The sequence below is a fragment of the Lissotriton vulgaris genome, chromosome 1_1 (genome assembly GCF_964263255.1).
Source record: "Lissotriton vulgaris chromosome 1_1, aLisVul1.2, whole genome shotgun sequence".
Lineage (NCBI taxonomy): Eukaryota > Metazoa > Chordata > Amphibia > Caudata > Salamandridae > Lissotriton > Lissotriton vulgaris.
The window spans coordinates 1,531,881,812-1,531,902,241 of record NC_141685.1 but is presented as its reverse complement, the minus strand read 5'-3'; the positions used below and the strand labels follow the sequence as shown (position 1 = coordinate 1,531,902,241).

Sequence of the window (20,430 nt, the reverse complement as noted above, 5' to 3'; positions counted from 1 at the left end):
AGTACAGACAAATGCAATATTAGTGTGGTTGGTTACTTAGGTAATAATAAATCGGCCACTTTAAAGTCAAGCAACACCACCATACCATACAATTTAATTTCCAATCAGGATAACACAACATACAGATATAGCTCTTCGCTTCATGTCCATCTATTCTAAAGGAGACACCTATGGCACTCAGGGAAGTTCATGTGTAAATGAAATAATAATCTTTAAATAATGAAGGTTAGTGTACGCCTATGGCAGGCAATGTGGTCCAGGGGGAAATGGAATAATCATTAAAAAATGAATGATGCTAATATGTTTGGAGTGCACCACAGCCCGGAGTACAGGAGGAAATTGAATTATACCTAAAAAAAACTCAATGCTGTTGCATGGCTGTGCGTCTATTGTGGATGGCTGGATCGAGGTAACCCCCACCCCAAACAAAAAGCTATACATACATTTAAAAAATAACAATAATAAAAAATAAATACATTTAAAAAATCTGAAATAGAGCAATAAAAAAAATGTAAATATAAAAAATGTAAATAAAAACTTGTAATTACATTTCTAATTAAAACAAATCAATAATTGCTGGTGTTTGTATGGGAGGATGAGAATAAACCTATTGTGAGGCAAGGAGGTGCAAAATAATAAATACAAAATAATGCCTGTCATATTAACACAGTTCATCAAAATCATATTCTGAATATACATATACTACAATGATCCTCAAGCATTTTATTAAACTGATATCACATACATCCATGCAAACCTTTGGCAAAGGCACACTGGCTTGGTGCACCAAATGGCTGCCAGCCACATGGTCAAATAACAGCAGCAAGTAAGGAGGCATGGGGAGCAAAGAACACATGCAACCATATGGCAAAAACATACTGGCTGGATGCACAGATTTGGCCGCCAGCCATGTGGTCAAACAACAACAGCGAGCAAGGAGGCTTGGGAAACAAATAACACATGCATGCGGATCGCAAAGACACACTGGCTGGATGCACAATATGACCACCTGTTAAAAAAAAAATAGCCACATGGACCCCACTCTTCTTGAAGCGTTTGATCTACCGAGCAGGTAATTAGGTATTGTTGCAAACAGCTTTTTTCCTAGTCATACATAGATATGGTGGAGAGAGGGGGTTCTCTACTGTTGAACTTCCAGCTTTATGCAATAGTGTACCTTGACCCTCCTTGGGGCTCTTTGACTGCTTCTATTGGGTTTTCTGAGTCCATCTATGGGCAAACCTGTGTTGTAGATCTTCGATCTTCTGATACATTGGTCAGAGCCTTAACCTGTGGCTTTCTTTTGTTGTGGTGGTGACTTGCTTTGTTTTTTATTTTCTTTGCTCTGTTATATTCTGTATATGCAAGATATGTAGGATTACACTGTCTTTGATATTTTTCTGATGGATGTTGTTGCAGAGGTAGTCTCTCTTAGTAGTTTGTCTTGTTTTAGCTACTTGTTTTGCTTTTGGGATCCTTTTGTGGTTTGACCTCCCTACTGGGTTTGTTGGGGGCTGTGTGGTTCCTTCTTTCCGAGATATGCTAATAGGGCTAGACTTACGCTTCAGGGTTGTTCACTCCATTTCTTGGTCTTCATATCAAGCTATTGAATGCCACTGCCACCCGCCCTCCCCCGCGCTGGCCTTGTCGGGCCTGATTGGGAGACCCTAAACTAAAGTCATTGGACTAGGGCAGTAAAGGTCTGTATTTAATGCAGCCCCCCCATGCTGGTTGGCTTTCTTATATTGATGAATTTATAAAGCGCTTAAATGCCCTTAGGTGCCTTGGCACTGGCGTCCGTAAAAATTGAAAAAAAAGATTTATACAAAAGGTGGTTTTAAAAAGTAGATTTTGCAAAAAGATAATTTTTAAAGTTGTTTCCTAAACTGCTAAAGGGTGGATGAAGCACTGAGGTGCGTGGGAAGCGTATTACACATTATAATGGTGACATCTGAAAGACCTGACAGCCATGTTGCAGCCTGGTTGAGCTATGTCTGAGACCTTGCTCCCTTTTAGTGAGGCCCTCACTGATACCATGCTAGCTATTTGGTCAAAGCCCTGTTCCTGAACATCCATAAATAGGCAGGTGGCCAGGCATCACAGACCGGCTCTTGGTGATACTGATGTCCTACAAACTCTCCTACTTAATGTGAAGGGAGTCTCCCTGAGTTCTACTCAGTTTTTTCTTTAAACTCATCTGGATTCTATTCTGAAATCTCCAACTTTACAAGCATGTCTGATAAAAAAGGCCTTTTCCTCCCATGTAAGACCTGTGGCAGGAAAAGGGTTCATGTGGATGATCCACACAAAGACTGCATATATTGCCCCCATCCCAACCATGAGGTAAGACAGTTGCAAGATGTGTTGCACTTCCTCCTTAACAACTCTGTGGGGTAGAGCAAGGAGGTTGCTTCTATGGCTCCAGGTGACTAAAAAACAGAAAACATCTTTTGGTGAAGAGAATGATGAATCTTCTAGACATCATCAAAGGGCGACATCCCAGGAGGATACCTCTGGAGAGCGCAAGAAACATCTGAAGCCCTCCCATGTGAGTAAAAACTCAAAAAAGGAGACAACTCTTAAATTATCCTCAGAGCCTGCATTAGCCTTACCTACTGTACATTCATATGAGAAAAAAGCCCATCCTCGAGCCTGTTCCTCAGATCCTATGAGGCACAGAACTGACAAAAACCTGTTGTTGACGACATCATCGACGACACCGTGCTCGTCGACGACTAAGAGTTCCACTGTCTCATCGTCAGCACTGTCGCCAGCAGGAATAACAATGACTGTAACTATCACTGGTCCCATACTATCGAAGAGGATCTCCGAGTCAAAGAGCCCATCGACGATAAGCATACCGCTGATGATGGCGCAGTTGACGATGACAGTGCTAACGACTGACATTCCATCAACTTAGACCCCGTTGACTAAGACCCTGTCGACTGCTGATGATGGCACTGTCGACGACCGAATTTCCAGCATTGATGACTACAGTTCTGTCGCCACCACCATCCACTATAGTAAATATTACTAAAGTGACAAAAACCTTTCTACGGCCAGAGGTAACTTCACTTAGTAAAGTATCACCTTAATCTCCGCCTCATTTGTTAGACTTAGAAAACTCTGAGGATGATGGAGTATATTGTGTAGCTCATAGCCCGTCCGAGTAACATTTCAAGTGTCAGGAGGAAGATGATGATTACTGGGATTAGGAGCAATATTATCTGCCTTATCACCTTGGCTGCTTGAGTTGATCTTCTGCTGTGCTGGGCCATAATAGAACTGGGTGTTGTCATGACGAGCTCAGCTCATCATGAGCACAGGAGCACTGTGCTGCATGACGAGCTCAGCTCGTCATGAGCATGGAAGGGGTTAAATAGCCCTGCCACATCATTACCAGCATTATGGCTTCCTTCCCAAGCCTCGAACTAGAGACATGTCACACCTGCCACCTTCTCTCATGCAGGACCTTCAGGCAATGCTGGCCGAATACAAACAGAGGTTTCCACCTCAGGGTGACCAACCAGAACCACCACTTCCTCAGTCAGAACCTCCAAGAATACCGACTTTACCACCGCTGGCGAAACTTAAGATCACACCTCGCCCTCTAATAGCGGCCCCTCCTACAGTAGGCCCTTCTTCCTCAGATAAGGATATAGAAATCCTGGATCTGCTACCACCGAATGATCCTTGGTATGACTATATTATCCTAACTGCCTCTCCTCCTCCACATCGCCCAGTGGACTCGCCTCCCAAAGACATTGGAGGGTTTCACAATTTAATGGCGAGGGCAACCACTAAGTTGAAGATTAAGCATACAGACTGCTTCCTGTATGAATTCAAAGAGGAAACAAGAAAATCTATGCGCTATATTCCCAAAATAGAGTAAATCTGGAAGGAGGGAGTGAAAATTATGAAAATGCAGGCAACGATATCACCAGTGCTCCTGAGGATTGACAAAAAAATAAAGGACTCCAGAGGATTCTCAGTCCTGCCTCACAGGTCATCCATGACCCGATTCAGTCATTTCACAGGCAGCACATAGGAGTGTTACGTCGTCAGTCCTCAGGATCGGTGTGATGCCAGAAATGTTCACCTCCTGATCTAGCCAAGTCTACTAGCCGTAATGGCACAGGTCAGCGGCAGGATCAAGCGAGAGAAGGAAGGAAGGGAAGTGGGCCAGCAAGGAGGGAGACCTGAAACAACACAGAACAGCCTATAAGTATCACATACTATATCATGACTAATTCCACAACACTAGATCATATGCTCACTTAATACCTATAAAGAAACCTAAAAGCAGATAACTGTGCTTGAGTCCTGTTGCGATAAATGCTATGATCCAAAGTATAATTCTGACTGTAGAGAGGAAACATAAACACAACCATAGGTTTGCATGAGTATTGTAATGTCTATATGGTCTTGCTCTTATACCCCCCCTCATAGATAGAAGAAGCCTGCATAACATACCCCTTGATAAGACTCGCTGATTCCTTTTGTACACTATTAAGTCCCCAATAGTCAAATAAAAGGGCGTTTAGTTCCGTGATCAGCTGAATGAACAGGGCAAGTTTTGAATGAAAATAAGGTAAGAGTAATCCGAAAACACAAGGTCAATGATGAATCAAAGTCGTGAAGGAAGAACAAAAACAAGGTTACCAGGAGTTGGCTCTCGTCGGGATCTGATCCTTCAATAAGTAAGCAAGAGGCATTACCAGCAGAAGACATTTTCACAATTGGCCCTGAAACCAACAGGGGGCAGAATCCGGTTTGGCCGAAAATGCCAATCGGATAGTTGGCTCTCATCGGGATCGATCCTTCAATAAGTAAACAAGATGCATTACCAGCAGAAGACACTTTCACAATTTGTCCTGAAAGCCCCAGGAGTAATCGTCCACCGCACGAGCGCGGAGGAGGCACTCACCAACGGGGGGCAATGCAAAAGAGAGAATCGGACGACAATGCCGATTGAACAAAGAAGAGGAACCATCCCCCGCACAAGTCCATACAGAGCACTCACCAACGGGGGGCAGAATCCGGTTCGGCCGAAGTTGCCGATCGGATAGTTATCACTGGAAGCTCCTTCTCCCGCACGAGCCCAGGCGGCTCACCAACAGGAGAAGAACAAGAGCCACATCGGCCGAAAATGCAGATCGGACAAAGAAACACCAAGCCGTCCTCTGCACGGACTCCTAGCCAGGATCCCACCAACAGAGGGCAGAACAGGAGGCAGCCAACAATGCCACCTGAGCACCAGCAGGACGAAGAGTCCCACACCAGAACGCGAGGAAAAATCCGACGGCGTTTCCTATAAGGCATTCATCTTTATGGGACACCGTCGTGCTCAATTAGTGCAAGTAGTCATGGGAATTGTAGTTTTAGGCATGGGAGGAATCCTAATCATCTGGAACGAGGGTGCTGTCAGCCGCGTTTCGCGCACCACTGAATTGTAACAAGGAGATCTAAGAATCCACCCACTCCCATCACATTTCCATTTGATATGGAGGGACACAAATTGGATATTATGGGGAAACGTCTTTCCAGCTTGGTAGCAGTCACAGTTCAGGCAGCCCACGTCCTAGCAGTCGTTGACCGGTATGACCGTTAGATGTGATCTGACCTGGCCTCTTTGTTAGACTTCATCCCGGAAGATAGAAGGCAAGAAGCCAAAAAGATTCTGTTGCAAGGAGAGTGAGCAGCATAAGAAACTATTGACTGTGCAATGAACATAGTCAGCACAGGTTTTTGGCAGCTAGCTGGCACAGCAATGTTGCTTCCGTAAGGATGGTTGAAAGCCACTATGTTCAGGCCTGATGTCCAAACAAATATATTGGACATGGCTTTTGATGGGGACTCTTTGTTTGGAAAACATATCGATAAGGCGCTTTTGACTATAAACAATATCAGGCCTATCAGCCGCAATGCAGACAGGGTTATCAACCTCCTGCATACCTTCAGTCATCAACGGCAGGTTTGTCTCGCCTGTGGGGGGGCTACAAGAGAACACCTACTCATTGCCGAGTCGCTGGCAGAAAGCAATGAACCAGACCGTGTACCAGCTTTCCATCCTCCTCATCCGTGGGTGCGTATATGTTTAATTACTTGCAACGGTGAAATGAGATAACTACGGACCAGTGGGTATTGGATCTACTCATCTGTGGTCATACCCTAGAGTTCACAAAGAGACCGCCCACTACCCCACCCAGGTGAGCCCCTCCCCCTCGTCTTTACTTATTGCACAAAGAGGCCAAGATCAAGCTTTCCAAAAGAGCAATTGAAGAGGTCCCAGCACAACAAAGGGGACAAGTTTTCTACTCCTGTTTTTTGTTAATAAAAAAGAAATCAGGGGAGTGGAAACCAATACTGGATCTCAGGGAACTGAACAAGTTCCTAAGGAAACAAACATTCAGGATGGTAACACTGGCTCATATCCTGCGTCGCCTCAACAGAGGGAGGAGACTTCATGACCTCCCTCGATTTGGAAGACTCATATTTCCACATCCCCATCCATCGAAAACATTTAAAAAATCAGGTGTACGGTAGCTGGTACCCACTACTAATTCAAAGTCCTCCCTTTCCACCTCAAAACTGCAACACCGAATGTTACCAAGTGCCTCCCTTCAGTAGCTGCAGCTCTGCTTTCTCGTGGTCACCAAGTATTCCCCTACTTGGACGACTGGTACAAGTTACCAAGACTACAGAAACTTGTCTTCAGCTGTTCTAAAATCTAGGCCTGACAGTGAACCTAGGCTGTTTTTAAGGAAAAAAAGTCCTCAGCATAAAGGAAATCATGCAAAAATATTATATAGACCACAATAGGCTACTATATATTTCTGTCCCTTGTCCAGCCGGACTTGGAATTTAATAATCAAGAGAAAGTAATACTCCAGGACACACTGATAATTTTGATTCAAAACAGTGCCCTGATAGCTCACCCTGTTTGCCTGAAATTCTTTCACTTTATTACTTTCTCACTTTCACCTCCCTTGTACGGTACAGGACTGTGCCCTACTGTATTATAATGCTTTGTTGCTAAAATGTACCTTTACCCTTAACAATTTACTTGATTATTAAATTCCCTGTCCGGCTTGACAAGGGACAGAAATATATAGTAGCCTATTGTGGTCTATATAATATTTTTGCATGATTTCCTTTATGCTGAGGACCTTTTGTTTCCTTAAAAGTACTTGATACCCATGGTCCCTAGCTACCCACTGGGTTCCCCTTGTCTTTTCAAAAGAAGTGAACCTAGGCAAATCATCATTTCTTCCCTGCCAAGTCATATCTTTTCTGGGCTCCAAGCTAGACACAGTCCAATGCAAAGCCTTTCTCTCACACAAACGTCAAATCCGTCTACAGCAGTTGGCGCTGGTCATTTCAGGAAAACGGTCCGTTTCTGTTAGGAATTTCAAATCGCTTCTAAGCATGCACCTGTTGGCAATAGACCTTGTGCCTTTGGCCAGTCTCAAGAGAGACCTCTTCAGGAGGAGCTTCAACATCAATGGCCGCAAACATCGGGATCCTTCGAGGACATGCTCCATGTCACTCCGGTCATGAAAGAAGCAATGCACTAGTGGTATCACAGGACTAATCTCTCGAATGCCAACTGTCTGTTTTTATGTATTTAAACTTTCAATAAAAGCTTTTGAAATTAAAAAAAAGAACGATCGGGCCCAAGTCATCCTTGTTGCTCCGGACTAGGCCAGGAGCATGTGGTACCCAGAACTTCAGGGCATGAGCATCTGTCCTCTAATCAGACTATCACTTCTGGAGTATCTTCTGTTGCAGCAAAAGGATAGGGGCCTCCACCCAAATCTTTATGCCTACAGGTGTGGCGATTGATGGGCAGCAATTGACTGCTTTTGATCTACTACCTGAGGTGGTGGATGTCATCCTTGCAATCAGGCACCCTTCCAAGAAATTAATTTATGCAGGGCACTGGGGCCAATTTGTGGCATGGCACTTGTAAAAATGTACCCTTTAGCAGCAAAGTGGCTGAATATTCTTTTGTTTGCTATATTTGTGGCCCAACAATGCCCTGTAGTGGACATTATTAAAGGTGGTAGACAACTGACACCCGTCTATTGAGTGACAGGCCTTTCTCCTTACCCCTTCTGGAAGTCACAGTAGGGACTTTTGCATTATCTCTCGGTTCCGGTTGGAGAGTTCAGCTGGAAAATAGAGACCGTAGGTCTTTAGTGAAGCTGCGGGCCATCTGTCAGGCTTTTAAGGCCTTTTTACATTCCATCATTCCATCATCCGCTATTTGATCCAAGTGCTGAAAAACAGCAGGACCACCATGTGGTACTGCAACATGCGGCATAGGGCGGGGTGATGTGCACTTAGTTCAGAGGCTTTAAAGTTGTTGTGCTGGCTTGCACTTCACTGGATCCCCTGATGGTCAGTCATCTAGTGTGATGCCTCAACACCAGAGCGGACACACTCAACAGGCGTCCTCTCACTGACCACAAGTGGCATCTGCACCCAGATGTGGTACAAGGCAGCTTCACCTAGTAAGGAGCCCCCTTCATAGATGTCTTTGATACTCCCGAAAATGCTCAGTATCAAGTATTTTGAGCTCTACAACTCCCCCTCAGGGTGCCTAGGAGACACGTCCTGCCAATGGTGAGACTCCGGCCTGCAACGGACGTTTCCACCTCTGCCGCTGATCCCTCGAGTCCTACCACAGAATCTTATGGTAGCCCTAGATCGGACCCTGTTTTGCATTTCTCCATGGGAAGATTTGCCATCCTTGCAGCAGGGCAGGGTACTAAACTCAAGCCTCCACAATCTACACCATCATATGTGGAAATTGTGCAGAACCAGCTAAAGGCTTTCAACCATCCATTGGATGTCGTGGATGTCATTTTAGCTGCCCACGTTCTTACACCAACTTCATGTACTCAGGCCGTTGAACTCGATGTGTTGCCTTGTGTGAGAAGCAGCAGATCTACCCCCTACAGTCGAATTTGTCTGTTATTTTAGTTGCGTTGTCTTTATCCCTGTAAGTATTTGCAGCGGGCAAAGCTAAATTACTCATCACAGCCTTAGTTTGTTTGCCTGCGCAAATCATGTTTTATGATTTTTTTAAAGGCCTTTCACATATGCTCCTTCCTGCTCCAACTATAATGCAGCGGTGAGATCTTCATTTTGTGTTACCATTTTTGATATGTGCGTCCTCCGAGCACCTTCGGGGCAGTTGTTGATTTTGAAAGTGTTTTAATGCACTCCTATCTGTGGATCATGCCTGTGAGCTTTAGCCTCTTTAATTGTAGCCTCAGTGTGTGTAGTGTCCAGCTGGACACGGACTAGTTGTTTTAGATGATGTAACCCACACTTTACACCCACCCACCACTGGTGTCACAAATCACGTGACCCAGTTAATAAAGGGGGCTGAGCGCTCGTGCTCGAGGCCAGTTACCACACTACATCCCTGGGTGTCTGTGTTTATTGTTTCCTGACATGTGGGCCTGAGGCCCGACACCACATTGGCGGCGGGGGGGGTGGGGGGGTCCAACCCCACGCGCGCCGTGGCTGCTGCTCCACTGCTTCTTGGTGGGGAGAAGAGTTCCACGAACAGGAGGCAGCCACGAACCTGCAATAGCCCGCGAAGCTGAGAGGCCCTGAGTTGGGTGACTGAGACTGTGCGGCGTCGCACAGTAGCCCGATTCTGCTGGTGCCTACCTGCTGGACACCCTGCACGCTGTGGAGGTGCTGCGAACTCCATAGTGAGGCATGCACCACTAATTACACTAACACCCATCACTAAGCGGGAAAGGCAGCCAAACAGGGCAGCAAGAACGGAGGCTGCACCTGCACTGATCGGGCCCCAACTCCGGCCGGAAGACCCTGCTGCTCGCTCAGGACTCCATCACCAGGGTCGGATTGGGATCACAATTTGGCCCGGGCACTGACGAAAAAGTGGCCCACATTAAGGGGGCGGGGCCTACATTTAAGGGGCGTGGCCTACATTTAAGGGGAGTGGCCTATATTTAAGGGGCGTGGCCCACATTCGAGGGGCATGCCCTTTCATGAAACACCATTTGGTTACTCTTTGAGGTCTAATTTGTAGACAAATATTTAGTAAATTAAGCCTTTTAAAGCTTACAGAGCAAGTAACATTGGTAAAGACTAGGAGCACTGCAGTTCAGATAACTGAATACTTACTTGCAGTCTTAACGCCCTGCACAATGTCGTTGGATACTCTTTCCTAACCAGCTATGTCCTAGACTCTAATCATCACATAAACCAGAAATCTAGTACAAAGTCAAGGAGAAAGGGTAAGACTGGAATCTCTGGGAATAGAACATGTAATAACAAAAGTAAGAATTCACAAACGAGGAAAAGGCAGTCTGGGGTGTAAAGAATGCTGAAAAAATGTATCTGTACAATCTAGTCATACATTTATTTCACAGTCAGCAGGTGATGTCTATATACAAAAAACACAGTTTTATTCATATCTGTTGCTGCCTTAAAGTCTGGGCCATGGGGAGACTGAGGATTACTCAATCAAAAGATCCTGCAGCAATGCACTTTTTTTTGCAACAAAGTCAATAATGTCATCAGTTTTCAACTGAGACAGCACATTCCATTCAACTGACATGAGCATAAAGGCTTCAAGGTTTTCCTGACCAATTTGGTTTCTTAGGCGGGTTTTGATGCACTTCAGTTTGGAAAAACTTCTCTCACAGGCTACTTGTGTACAGGATAAGGTCAAGACATATTTGTATGCCAAATACAAATGCCGATAGGCACTGCTGAAAAGAAGGTATTTTTTCAAGATAGAGTAACAACAGACAGCACAGTCACGGCAAGTATTGCACTTTGTTGGCCCAGCCTCAGGTTTTTTGTCAAATTCTTCTACTTGAAGTGGTTTGTCTTCATTAATCTGGTCTTCTCTGTCGTACTCTTCAGGTAGTGTCCTTTTTAAATTTGACCATTTAGCAGCAAAATCCTGAAGTTCTTCCTGCAAAGTCTGCACATTTATTGAGCTATCTATGTTTTGCAACAAGGAGCAAAGTCTCACAAGAGCATTACCTGGGAGAGTCTGATTGAAGTTCTTTGGGTCTAGGCATGCTATATCTGCTGCCAAAGTGAAGTGTGTCTTGAAACGAGTGGTCAGACTTTGAATAACTTGGTCCATTACTGTATTATGCACCCCAATACGAAATCGATCTTTAGCTAGGGTTATAGGCTCATCCTTTGTGCTCATCCCAGGCATCTTTTTAAAGGACAATCTCCCTTCTGGAAGTGTTGTTTGTACTTCTTGGTCACAGTTCCTTTCTGCTAAACCTTTGTTGGCCCACTCTGAAAATGTTGTGGCAGCAGAGTACACAGCATCAAAATTGCGGGAATCTGTGGCAAGGAGTTTTACAGTGTCTGACACCATTCTCTGTGCTTGCAGGATATCCATTCCACTTGTTTGGAGATACTTAGACAGTGGTGTGGTTGAAGCAAAAATGCGAAGATACAATTGGGCTGTTAGGACTGTTTGAAATTTACATAGTCCCTCAGCAAATTGTAAGGCTTGGCACCGTACATTTGGAATAAATCTAAGATTGTCAGATGAAATCTTATGAAGGACTTTGACCAAATCAATAAACATAGCATTGGCAGGGTAATTGAAAGAGCCAAAAACTTTCTTGAGAGCAGCATATTTTGCCCACCATCTTGTTTCTCCAATGATCTGGACTGTCCGGCTATCCTTTGCCAGCTCACGCCACACATCCATCCGCTTATATGACTCCCGGAGAAAGACTGCACAAGAGTGTAGCAGTCCAAAGAGAGAGGTGGACGCTGTAGATGCTTGGGTCACCTCAATAAGGACAAGGTTTAACACATGTGCATAACACCAGACGTGTATGTGATTTGGAGATTCTTTGCTTAGCCAAGTACTGAGTCCATTGTACTGGCCTTGCATGTTGGAAGCACCATCAGTCGAATTTCCAATGCACTTAGCTATGTCAAGACCATTTTGTTGAATTGCAGTTTGTACCAACTCGAACAATCCTTTTCCAGTTGACAAAGTGCAATTTCTGACTGCTATTAGGCGTTCATGTACAGTGTCTGTGACATATCGGATGATAATGGAACACTGGTCAGTAATACTTATATCTTGAGTTGAGTCTATCTGGATTGAGTACATACCTGCATCGTTTATTTCTTTAGCAATGTGTCTTTTTATCAGTTTGGAAATTGTTTCTATTACATAACCAATTGTGGTCTTTGACATGAATGTCACAGATGCACCACGACCACCTTTCTGTTTTGCTTTGGAAGTGAGAGACTCAATGTGTTGTTTAAGAGGTTGGTCATATTTTGACAGCAGAAGGATGAGCTCCAGAAAGTTCCCATGATCCATTAATTCATTATCCAACTCAGACACAGACTCTGATTTCCCCCGATAGCTAAGCCCCCTTTTACCAATCAGTTTAATAACTTCAACCACACGCTCCAATATTTCTCTCCTCTTTCTGACTTGTACTGCACGAGTTGTCTGCCGAGAGAAGAGGAGAGTGGTTATGTCAACTCCAGAAATTGTCATCATATACGAATCAGTGCATCTTTTGTGGAATTTGGATGCCTCATGCTCTGTAATGCGCATGTACACGTGCCTAAAGTTTTTCACCCCTCGAATAAAAGGCCCACTTTCTTCACATTTGCTAAATGCCAAGCAAACTGTGCAAAAGAAAGCTTTTTGGATTTTTGAAAAGCTTAACCAGTGTCGCGTACTCCCATCTTTCCTCATGAATGCCAACTGCCCATTGAACTGTTGACTTTTGGAAGATTGGATTGGGTGATAGTGAAAGAATGCAGAAAGCTGGTCATGCGTTGGCCGTTGAAAGTAAAGGTCAACTAACTGTGTCTGGTCCTTTCCTTGAGTATCCGTCTTATCTTGGATCCCAGAGCAGTGAGACAGAAACCTATAGGCCTGCTGTTTTCACACTCATGCAGGCAGTGAGTAAGGGGTGTGTCCATATGAAGGTGAGGCAGGAGCTGGGGAGGGAAAGGAAGGCCATAAACATCAGCCAACAAGATCCCCCATTGAGGAGGGAGTCACTGGAAATTATGAATACTATGAAATGTTATCTTAGGGCAAGCTTAGACTCTCCCAGAATAACAAAAAGAACATAGAAGTAGAATGGTGCACTCAGCAAGAGGTGCCGAATGACTTAGGGGTCAGAGCGTAGCCTCCACACCATAAGACAACCAGACAGTGAAGCACTAAGGGGAATGAAATGGAAATATTGTATCGGAAAAGCTGTGTTAAAAATATGGACATGTTTTTATAAAGTGTCCTCTTTAATTATCATGGTCCCTTTGCAGAATCATAAAGCATGAACAAATGGTTATTTTTTATAATTTTCTTACCATTTGACAGTTTTATGTAGTGTAAATTCAGCCCAAGACAAAGGCTATTTGAGTTCTATTCATGAGTACCAATTACAGTACACATGATCTGATTTTTTATTTAAGGGCCTGGGCGAGGAAGTGATCTGCCCAGAATCACAGGCTGTTGAGCAGACCCTGGGATTCAAACTTGAATCCCCATCTCTGCAACTCTGGCGTTAGGCCACCTATGCCTATGCAAAGATAAGGAATGAAAGTGGGAGGATACTGTTCTTGCGCAGGACACAGGCCCAAGGTGACAATGGCCCACATGCTGAGCAACTAAAAAAACAGCAAGGCCCCTTTCTGTCACAAAATTATTCAAGAACTTCAGTGCAGGAGCACCTGAAAAGAAGGGAAGCCCCTGCTATTACTAACCTACTTAGCTCAAGAGCACATGAACAGCAGTATGGCCCCTGCAATTAGTAAATTAATCAACCCTCCCCAGCCCTCCAGGCCCCAGGGCAATGTCTTGGCAGGGGAGCACAATGGTAGACAGGGGAAGGCTGAGGTGAAGATGGTGGGAGTTCAAAACATCACCTAGCCCCCACAGCCAGACCCATTCTTCCTCGCCCACTGTGCCCTGAATCTGAGGGGCTGTGGGCGAGGTGTTAAGATTAACACCGTTGGGCCCCAGGGGGGGCCGAGGTGGAAATGGCTCAAGGCCTGAGCAACACCTGGCCCCCAGGGAGGCCGATTTTCGCAGACAATCACCGCTCCCCAGCCCACCCTTGGCGTGATTGCTTTTCAGGGGCAGGGGGTGAAGTGAGGCCACAGCTAATAATCACTGCATGGCACACAGTGAAGCGCTTTCATTTCTGTCTCTGTTTCCGTGCGCTCTGTGGGCCGTTTTTTTTCTCCCCTTCCCAAGTTCACAGAGAGCAGATAGCAGAGAGCACTCTCTGTGAACTGAAAAAGGGGAGAAAAAAACCGGCCCACAGAGGGCACTGAGACAACGGCCCTTCGGCCGTTTCCCGAATGCCCGCCTTGCCAATCCGACCCTGTCCATCACAAGTAAGGAGTGTCCCACTGTACCCACCGAGCAGCGAGAAAGCCAAAATCCTACACCCCACAGGGTTTGACAAGCACCACGAGATGCACCAGAAAGGACTAACCCTTTGCGTGCCCCTGCGCTCCCACAGCCCCCTAGCACGACCGGACCAGCAGCGCTACAGCAAGTCACCCCTGCTTTGCCGACGTCTTCCCAGCAAAAGACACGCACAAGTAAAAGAAGCTGACAAAAAGGCACTCACCCCGCACCCTCGGCCACAGCAAAGAGGACACACGACCCCCTGGGTGACCCTGCTGTCTGCGAGGCCGTGTCTGCTTCCGGTAGGGCCCGCTTCGTGGTAGAGAGGGTGTCCATCGCTCTTCTGTCCTGGAAATCGCAGAGGAAGTTGCCTGCTCTGCTTCCCTCCTGCACTGTGGACATCGCGACAGTACCCTTGGGAGCACAAACGACGGTGTCAAACACCAACACAAATGTACGAGGCCCGCAGCGTGGAAAGCTGCCGGGGCCCATGCTGAGGATAACGCTACACCAGCAGGATACGCTGTACCGCCACCTGGTGGCCTTTCGTCACCGCTGCAACAAAGGAAAAGAGGCTGCCAGCCGTGGCTCCAGCAGCAATAAAGAGAGACAGGCCAACGTTTCAATGACCGCACTATCAGTGTACAACAAAGAGTCCTCAAGTCACCCCACAAAGCTCACATGAGAAGCACGGCCCTGCAGTGGTAGCCAGTCTGCCCCGGCCGGTGAACGAAACAACTGACGCCACCTAGTGGCGCCCTGCTGCACGCGTACAGGACTCCATACCTACTATTAGGCAAAGCGGCGGGAGTAACAGATGAAGAAAGCAAGCGCTGTGCACACAGTCCCATACAAAGCAAGGCTGCTCCTCCACTCAAGTATTTGGCAGTTCCTTTACCTTCGGTTGGAGACAAGCCGGTGTATGCACCAGTGTAAAGACTGCCTGAGACGGGTAGAGGTGACCACAGCTCCACCTAGCAGCAGCCCTGGAACTGCAACCAAAATGAGCAAGTGACTTGCAGGCACTGCCCCCCAGGAGAAATGGGCTATGCCACCGACATTCACTAAGGAGATTGCCAAGTGAAGGCCCCCTGTGAGCTGCCTACGCGTGAGAAGGGAAGAAACTGATTGCCCCCACACGGAAAGAGCACCTGGGAAGCGCAGAAGTGTCATAGCCTGGAACGCCCAGATCCGAATAAGGGAACACAGCAAGTCAAGCTCCAAGCAGCAGCGCCAAAAGGCAGCAAGCCACACCCAGAAGAACCTGAGCACTGATCCCAACACCATGGCAGAGAGGTGCCAAAGGCGCTGCCAAATGGCTGAAACGAAGAGTCTCCGAACCCCCACATAGCAAAGAGCGTAGAAAGTCCAAACCTACCACAGCTACGCAAACTGCCAAGATTCTGTTGGAAGCCAATGACAAAGCACAAGGGAGAGACTATTAAACCAGCAGAGAGTTTTCAGAACAGCGGGACCAAAGGCCCACAGCAGCACAGCCTGAGCACGCAACGCCCAAGTTGAGGAAAGGAAGCGTGCCAACAGAAGAGTGCATCCAACCCCAACACAACTAACAGGAGAAAATAGGGACACCTACAGCTCTGCGCCGGCCTCGCTCAATGGAAACTAAGGCTGCAAAACACAAGGAGAGACTGACCAACGCCACAGAGAGCCGCCAGAAACCCAGACCCAAATGCAAGTAGTACCACGGAGGATAGCCACTGCCAGCAACGTCACGAGGTAGCTGTCTCCATCTAAAGCACAAGACAAGGCTGGTGCTGAACAGCACCACCGGTCGCCACTCAAAGCCACCACCGGCAGCGCTGACATAGTGTCATCTGCTCCTCACGGAATACAGGCGCCCAACGTGCCAGGAAAGCATCCAAGAAGAAAGAGCACACAAAGTCAGAAGCGCAGAAAGCAGCGCCAGTGCACCTGATTTGCACAGACAGCATCCAGGCGACATCTCTGCAAAGAAGCACTGCTGAGCGCAAGTAGAAGAGCACCCATGTCTCCACCGCCCCAGCGAAGCCCTGCAGTAGGCCGAAGACCACCCACGGTGTCCTCCCTCACAGTGCCTCAAGACGGAGCCTGCTGCGGCCCAAGATCGGCAAGAGAGGAGCTGCACACCCCACGTGGCAGGCCGCTACAGCACCATGCGCTCCACTGAACAGCGACACACGGCCGGACGTCACGTCGCCCAGCAGGCAAGGAGCACGTCACCAAGTGACTAGTCCAGACAAGCATGCCAGAGCAAAGGCAGAAGCCGGCGCAATGACAGCGCTGCCTCGAGGTCCAATCGTCACGCCCTCGAAGAAAGGAAGAAGAGTAACAGCTCTGTCACCCCGAAGACCGGATGAGCACGGGTGGGCTGAACAAGCCAAAAAAGGGAGAAGACCGAGAACTCACAGCCAGTCAAGAAGCACACCCTGACACGCCAGACAGCCACCAAGGTGGACCGACGTCCCAGGATACAGCCCCACGGATAAACCAAACAAAAGCCGCAGTTAGCGCTGTCCACGTCTCATCCCAACGCTTCCCCAGGCGACCGTCCATCCCCGAGCGTCGGCAGTCTGAGTCAGTCGGCTCCTGTCCGCAGATGCCACCGGCGAAGATCAGCACTGAGCGGCCGCCCTCTCACCGCCTCAAGATGGAGTCTGCAGTGGCCCCACAACAAGCAAGAGAGGAACCGTACACTCTACGTGTCAAGCTGCCACCCAAGGTCAACATCAACAAAGCGGAGGCACATGGCTGCCAAATCTCTCCAAACATCCAACACTCCCAGCAAGTCACCAACACCTATCATGCCGAGTCTCTACTTGGCTGGCAACCACCATCACCCCAGCCATCAGCACCTGCGCCAATCAACACCACTGCCAGAGACCGGCAGTGCGGACCGGCAAGAGGTCCGAGATGTTCAAGTCAGAAGTGGTCCGCGAACAGGGACCAACGAACTTCGACATACTCAAGAACCAGAAGTAAAATCATCAACAGGAGAAGGTCGCAGCGACTGGTCCAGTCACAGAGTGGAAAAGAAGACGGTGTCCTAGAGCCAGGGCAAGACCAGAGGGAAACGGGTGAAGTGCACACCGCTCGGAGAAACCTGGTCAGGAGGACAAGAGCAGCGAGGTGACCAGACCACGTCGCGAAAAGGAAATTGGAGAAGAAGGGCATGATGCCATGAAGGAAGGAGAAGAAGAAAGGAGTCATGTGGCACGACGCCATCAAGAACAGCAACATCCAGAAAGGTGAGGAGAGGTGTGACAAGTTTGCACACCCACCAGAAGAGAAGGTGACACGCGCCACAACATCGAATAAAAGGGCCTACAATTCCAGGGGAACATCGGTAGCACTAGGTGAAGAACAGGCCTCTACCTACAAGTCCTCTGACAACCCGTCGACTGCAGGAATGAACAGGCTGGACCATTGGCAACACCCACCTTTGGGATTGAGCAGAAGCCTGGATGCGGACAGCGCTCAGACGTCCGGCAGAAGGAGAACTGACCACTCCACACCAGCCCGTGGACATCCAAGGGGTAAAGGCCTCAGGGACACCAGTGGCAGAGGGTCCCGACACGAGAGATAGATCCGTCGCCGTCTACCCTGCACGTCCCAGGAAGAAGAGGAACTTGTGCGCAAAGGTCAACAGCCACCCTCCAGGTGGAGCTACGGATGCGAGGTAGTAATCTCATTGCTTCCTCCATTCACACCGGATTGTGGAGTTGGAGCAACGCTGCAGAGAACGCCCTGCTCAGAGGAAACCTAAAGAAGAGGGCCTTCGGGACATCTCGTGGCAGGAGACCACCCGCAAGAGGGGCATCCCAGTGAGAGGGATGCCCTTTCAACCACTCGCTCCTTTGCAATGTGAAGCCAAGCTGCCTACAGTGAAGAAACCCGACGGACTAGTAAAAGACAACCTCCATCAAGTCTACCACCTGTTCATCCTGTCCGGTGTCACCCTAAAAGCAAGATCTCAATGGACTGAAGAACACACTGCCATGGCGCCAGTCCAGAAGAGCACGCCCACCGAGGACCAGGGCGTCGGGCCCTAGAGAACAAGCGTTTCAGCCGAAAGTTTCCACCGTCGTAATCTAGCAAGCAGCTGAAGAGACTCCTTCTAAAGTTATGAGATTGCATATGTTTGTATTTTTCCTCCCACAGGTTCGGACTTTATTTTGTCTCAACTTTTATTAAAGTTGGGGAGGAATGTAGTGTCCTGCTCGACACGGTCTAGTTGTTTTAGATGATGTAACCCACACTTTACACCCAACCACCACTGGTGTCACGAGTCACGTGACCCAGTTAATAAAGGGGGATGAGCGCTCGTGCTCGAGGCCAGTTACCACACTACATCCCTGGGTGTCTGTGTTTGTTGTTTCCTGCCATGTGGGCCTGAGGCCCGACACCACAGTGTGCTACTTTTTTTCTTGAACAGATGATATAGGACTCTTGCAGGCTTGCATGCTTTCTCCCAAAAGTGGTATCACCTTTACATGGGTTGCAGTCCATGACGCTTTCCTTGTTTATTTCCCCGCAAAGAGTATGAGAGCCTACACTGCACTAGTTTTACCCATGCAGCACCATGGTATGTCTGCAGGTGCTGAAGAGTCATGACTATGGCCGATGTTGCCATCTGCCGGCACGAGGAAGCTTTTGCTAGAGTTTCTGGAGCCAGTCCAGCACCTCAGGAGATACTGGGGTCGGGGTTAAAAAAAAATAAAGCTAAGTAACATTTTCATCTTTTTCACAACTTCCCCATTATTTGTAGAATCTCTGAATAACCTGGAATGCAGTAAATCCAGAGAGATAGCCAGTTGAACAATTCTTGTTTCTGTATTTACAACGCAATGTACACTGTCCCATCTGTTGTCTTTTTGTAGGGGCTTTAAGGATGTGACAACTGCACAGTTAATGTTGAGACGAGCTCAGAAGATGAAATCAAAGCAAGCAAGAAGTCGAAAATTACTAGGTGAGAAATTCAGGAATACAATCATGATTATATATGTTATTAGTTTCTGTATAAGCAAATTATTCCTGTGAGGCTGTTATCTGACGTTCGCGCATCAACAGAAATGCCAAATTAAAAAAATATTTCAGTGTGAGAAGGGGGCGTGGTCATGAAAGGGGCAGGGCCTCGTGTTCAGAACTGCTTCTGTACAGGCACCTCTGCACCCTCCACCCTCGATTGCTCCTTACTCCAAAAAACACAAACAAACAAAAAAGAATATATACAAAAGCTTGCCAAGTTTGCTGCCGCCAATGTCCTGGGGAGTTTTCACACTCCTTAATTGGCATCGCTACTCAGAGCCTCCACAAACAGCTGAAAAGCCACCATTGTGCAGTGGTTTCCATCTGTTTCTATCTCACCGTTGAATATTGGCACCTCACCGGGTGACCATGTGAGGAGACCCTGCATCTTGTTGCAGGGCTGCAACAATGTGAAGTTACAAACTGAAAAAGACGAAACAAAATGAGTCAGCTGTGATTAATAAGGTAATGCTTCTGTTCGAATCAAGCGCTAGCAAAATAATTATGTATGGTTATAAGCGAAAGTACTTCTGTATTAATTGTTTGCATTTGTGGGTCTGTGGATAAATCCATTGTTGACGCTGAGAATGATTCAGTGGTGGAATGAGTAGATAGGTACATGGGTGCACGAATTGATGGAGGATTCAGTGATTGAGTGCGATGGAAAGCCGAGGCAGTACATGGATGGAAGTTTGACTGAGTGGATGGATGGATGTCTAGATGAATTGCATAGATGGGTTAATCGTTATATGAAAGATGGAAGAGCAAAACGCAATGTGTGGTGGCAGTGTGTGGGGGGTAAGAATAGGTTTGTGAAGCTGCAGCAATGGCAGTAGCAGTGTGTGCAAAGAAGAAGTGTATAGAGTAGTAGATTGACTCAATGCATAGATGTGATATTGAGTGTGTGGATGGATGCTAAGGGAGTGCATGGGAATGGATGAATAGGCTAGGGTTCTCTAACGAGTAGCTCGGAAGGTACTGGT

General features: G+C 47.2%; 1 protein-coding gene across 2 annotated transcripts in view; it reads left to right on the top strand.

The window, feature by feature from the left end:
* Positions 1-20,430, top strand: part of LRRIQ1 (leucine rich repeats and IQ motif containing 1) — a 1,278,742-nt gene that overhangs the window by 848,316 nt on the left and 409,996 nt on the right. For both annotated transcript variants that reach the window (XR_015295276.1, XM_086917996.1), the window contains exon 21: positions 19,300-19,388. Coding sequence is in view for 1 of the 2 variants with exons in the window: in XM_086917996.1 (XP_086774122.1) it covers positions 19,300-19,388 (89 nt within the window). In the remaining variant the exon portion in view is untranslated. The remainder of the gene's footprint in view (positions 1-19,299; positions 19,389-20,430) is intronic.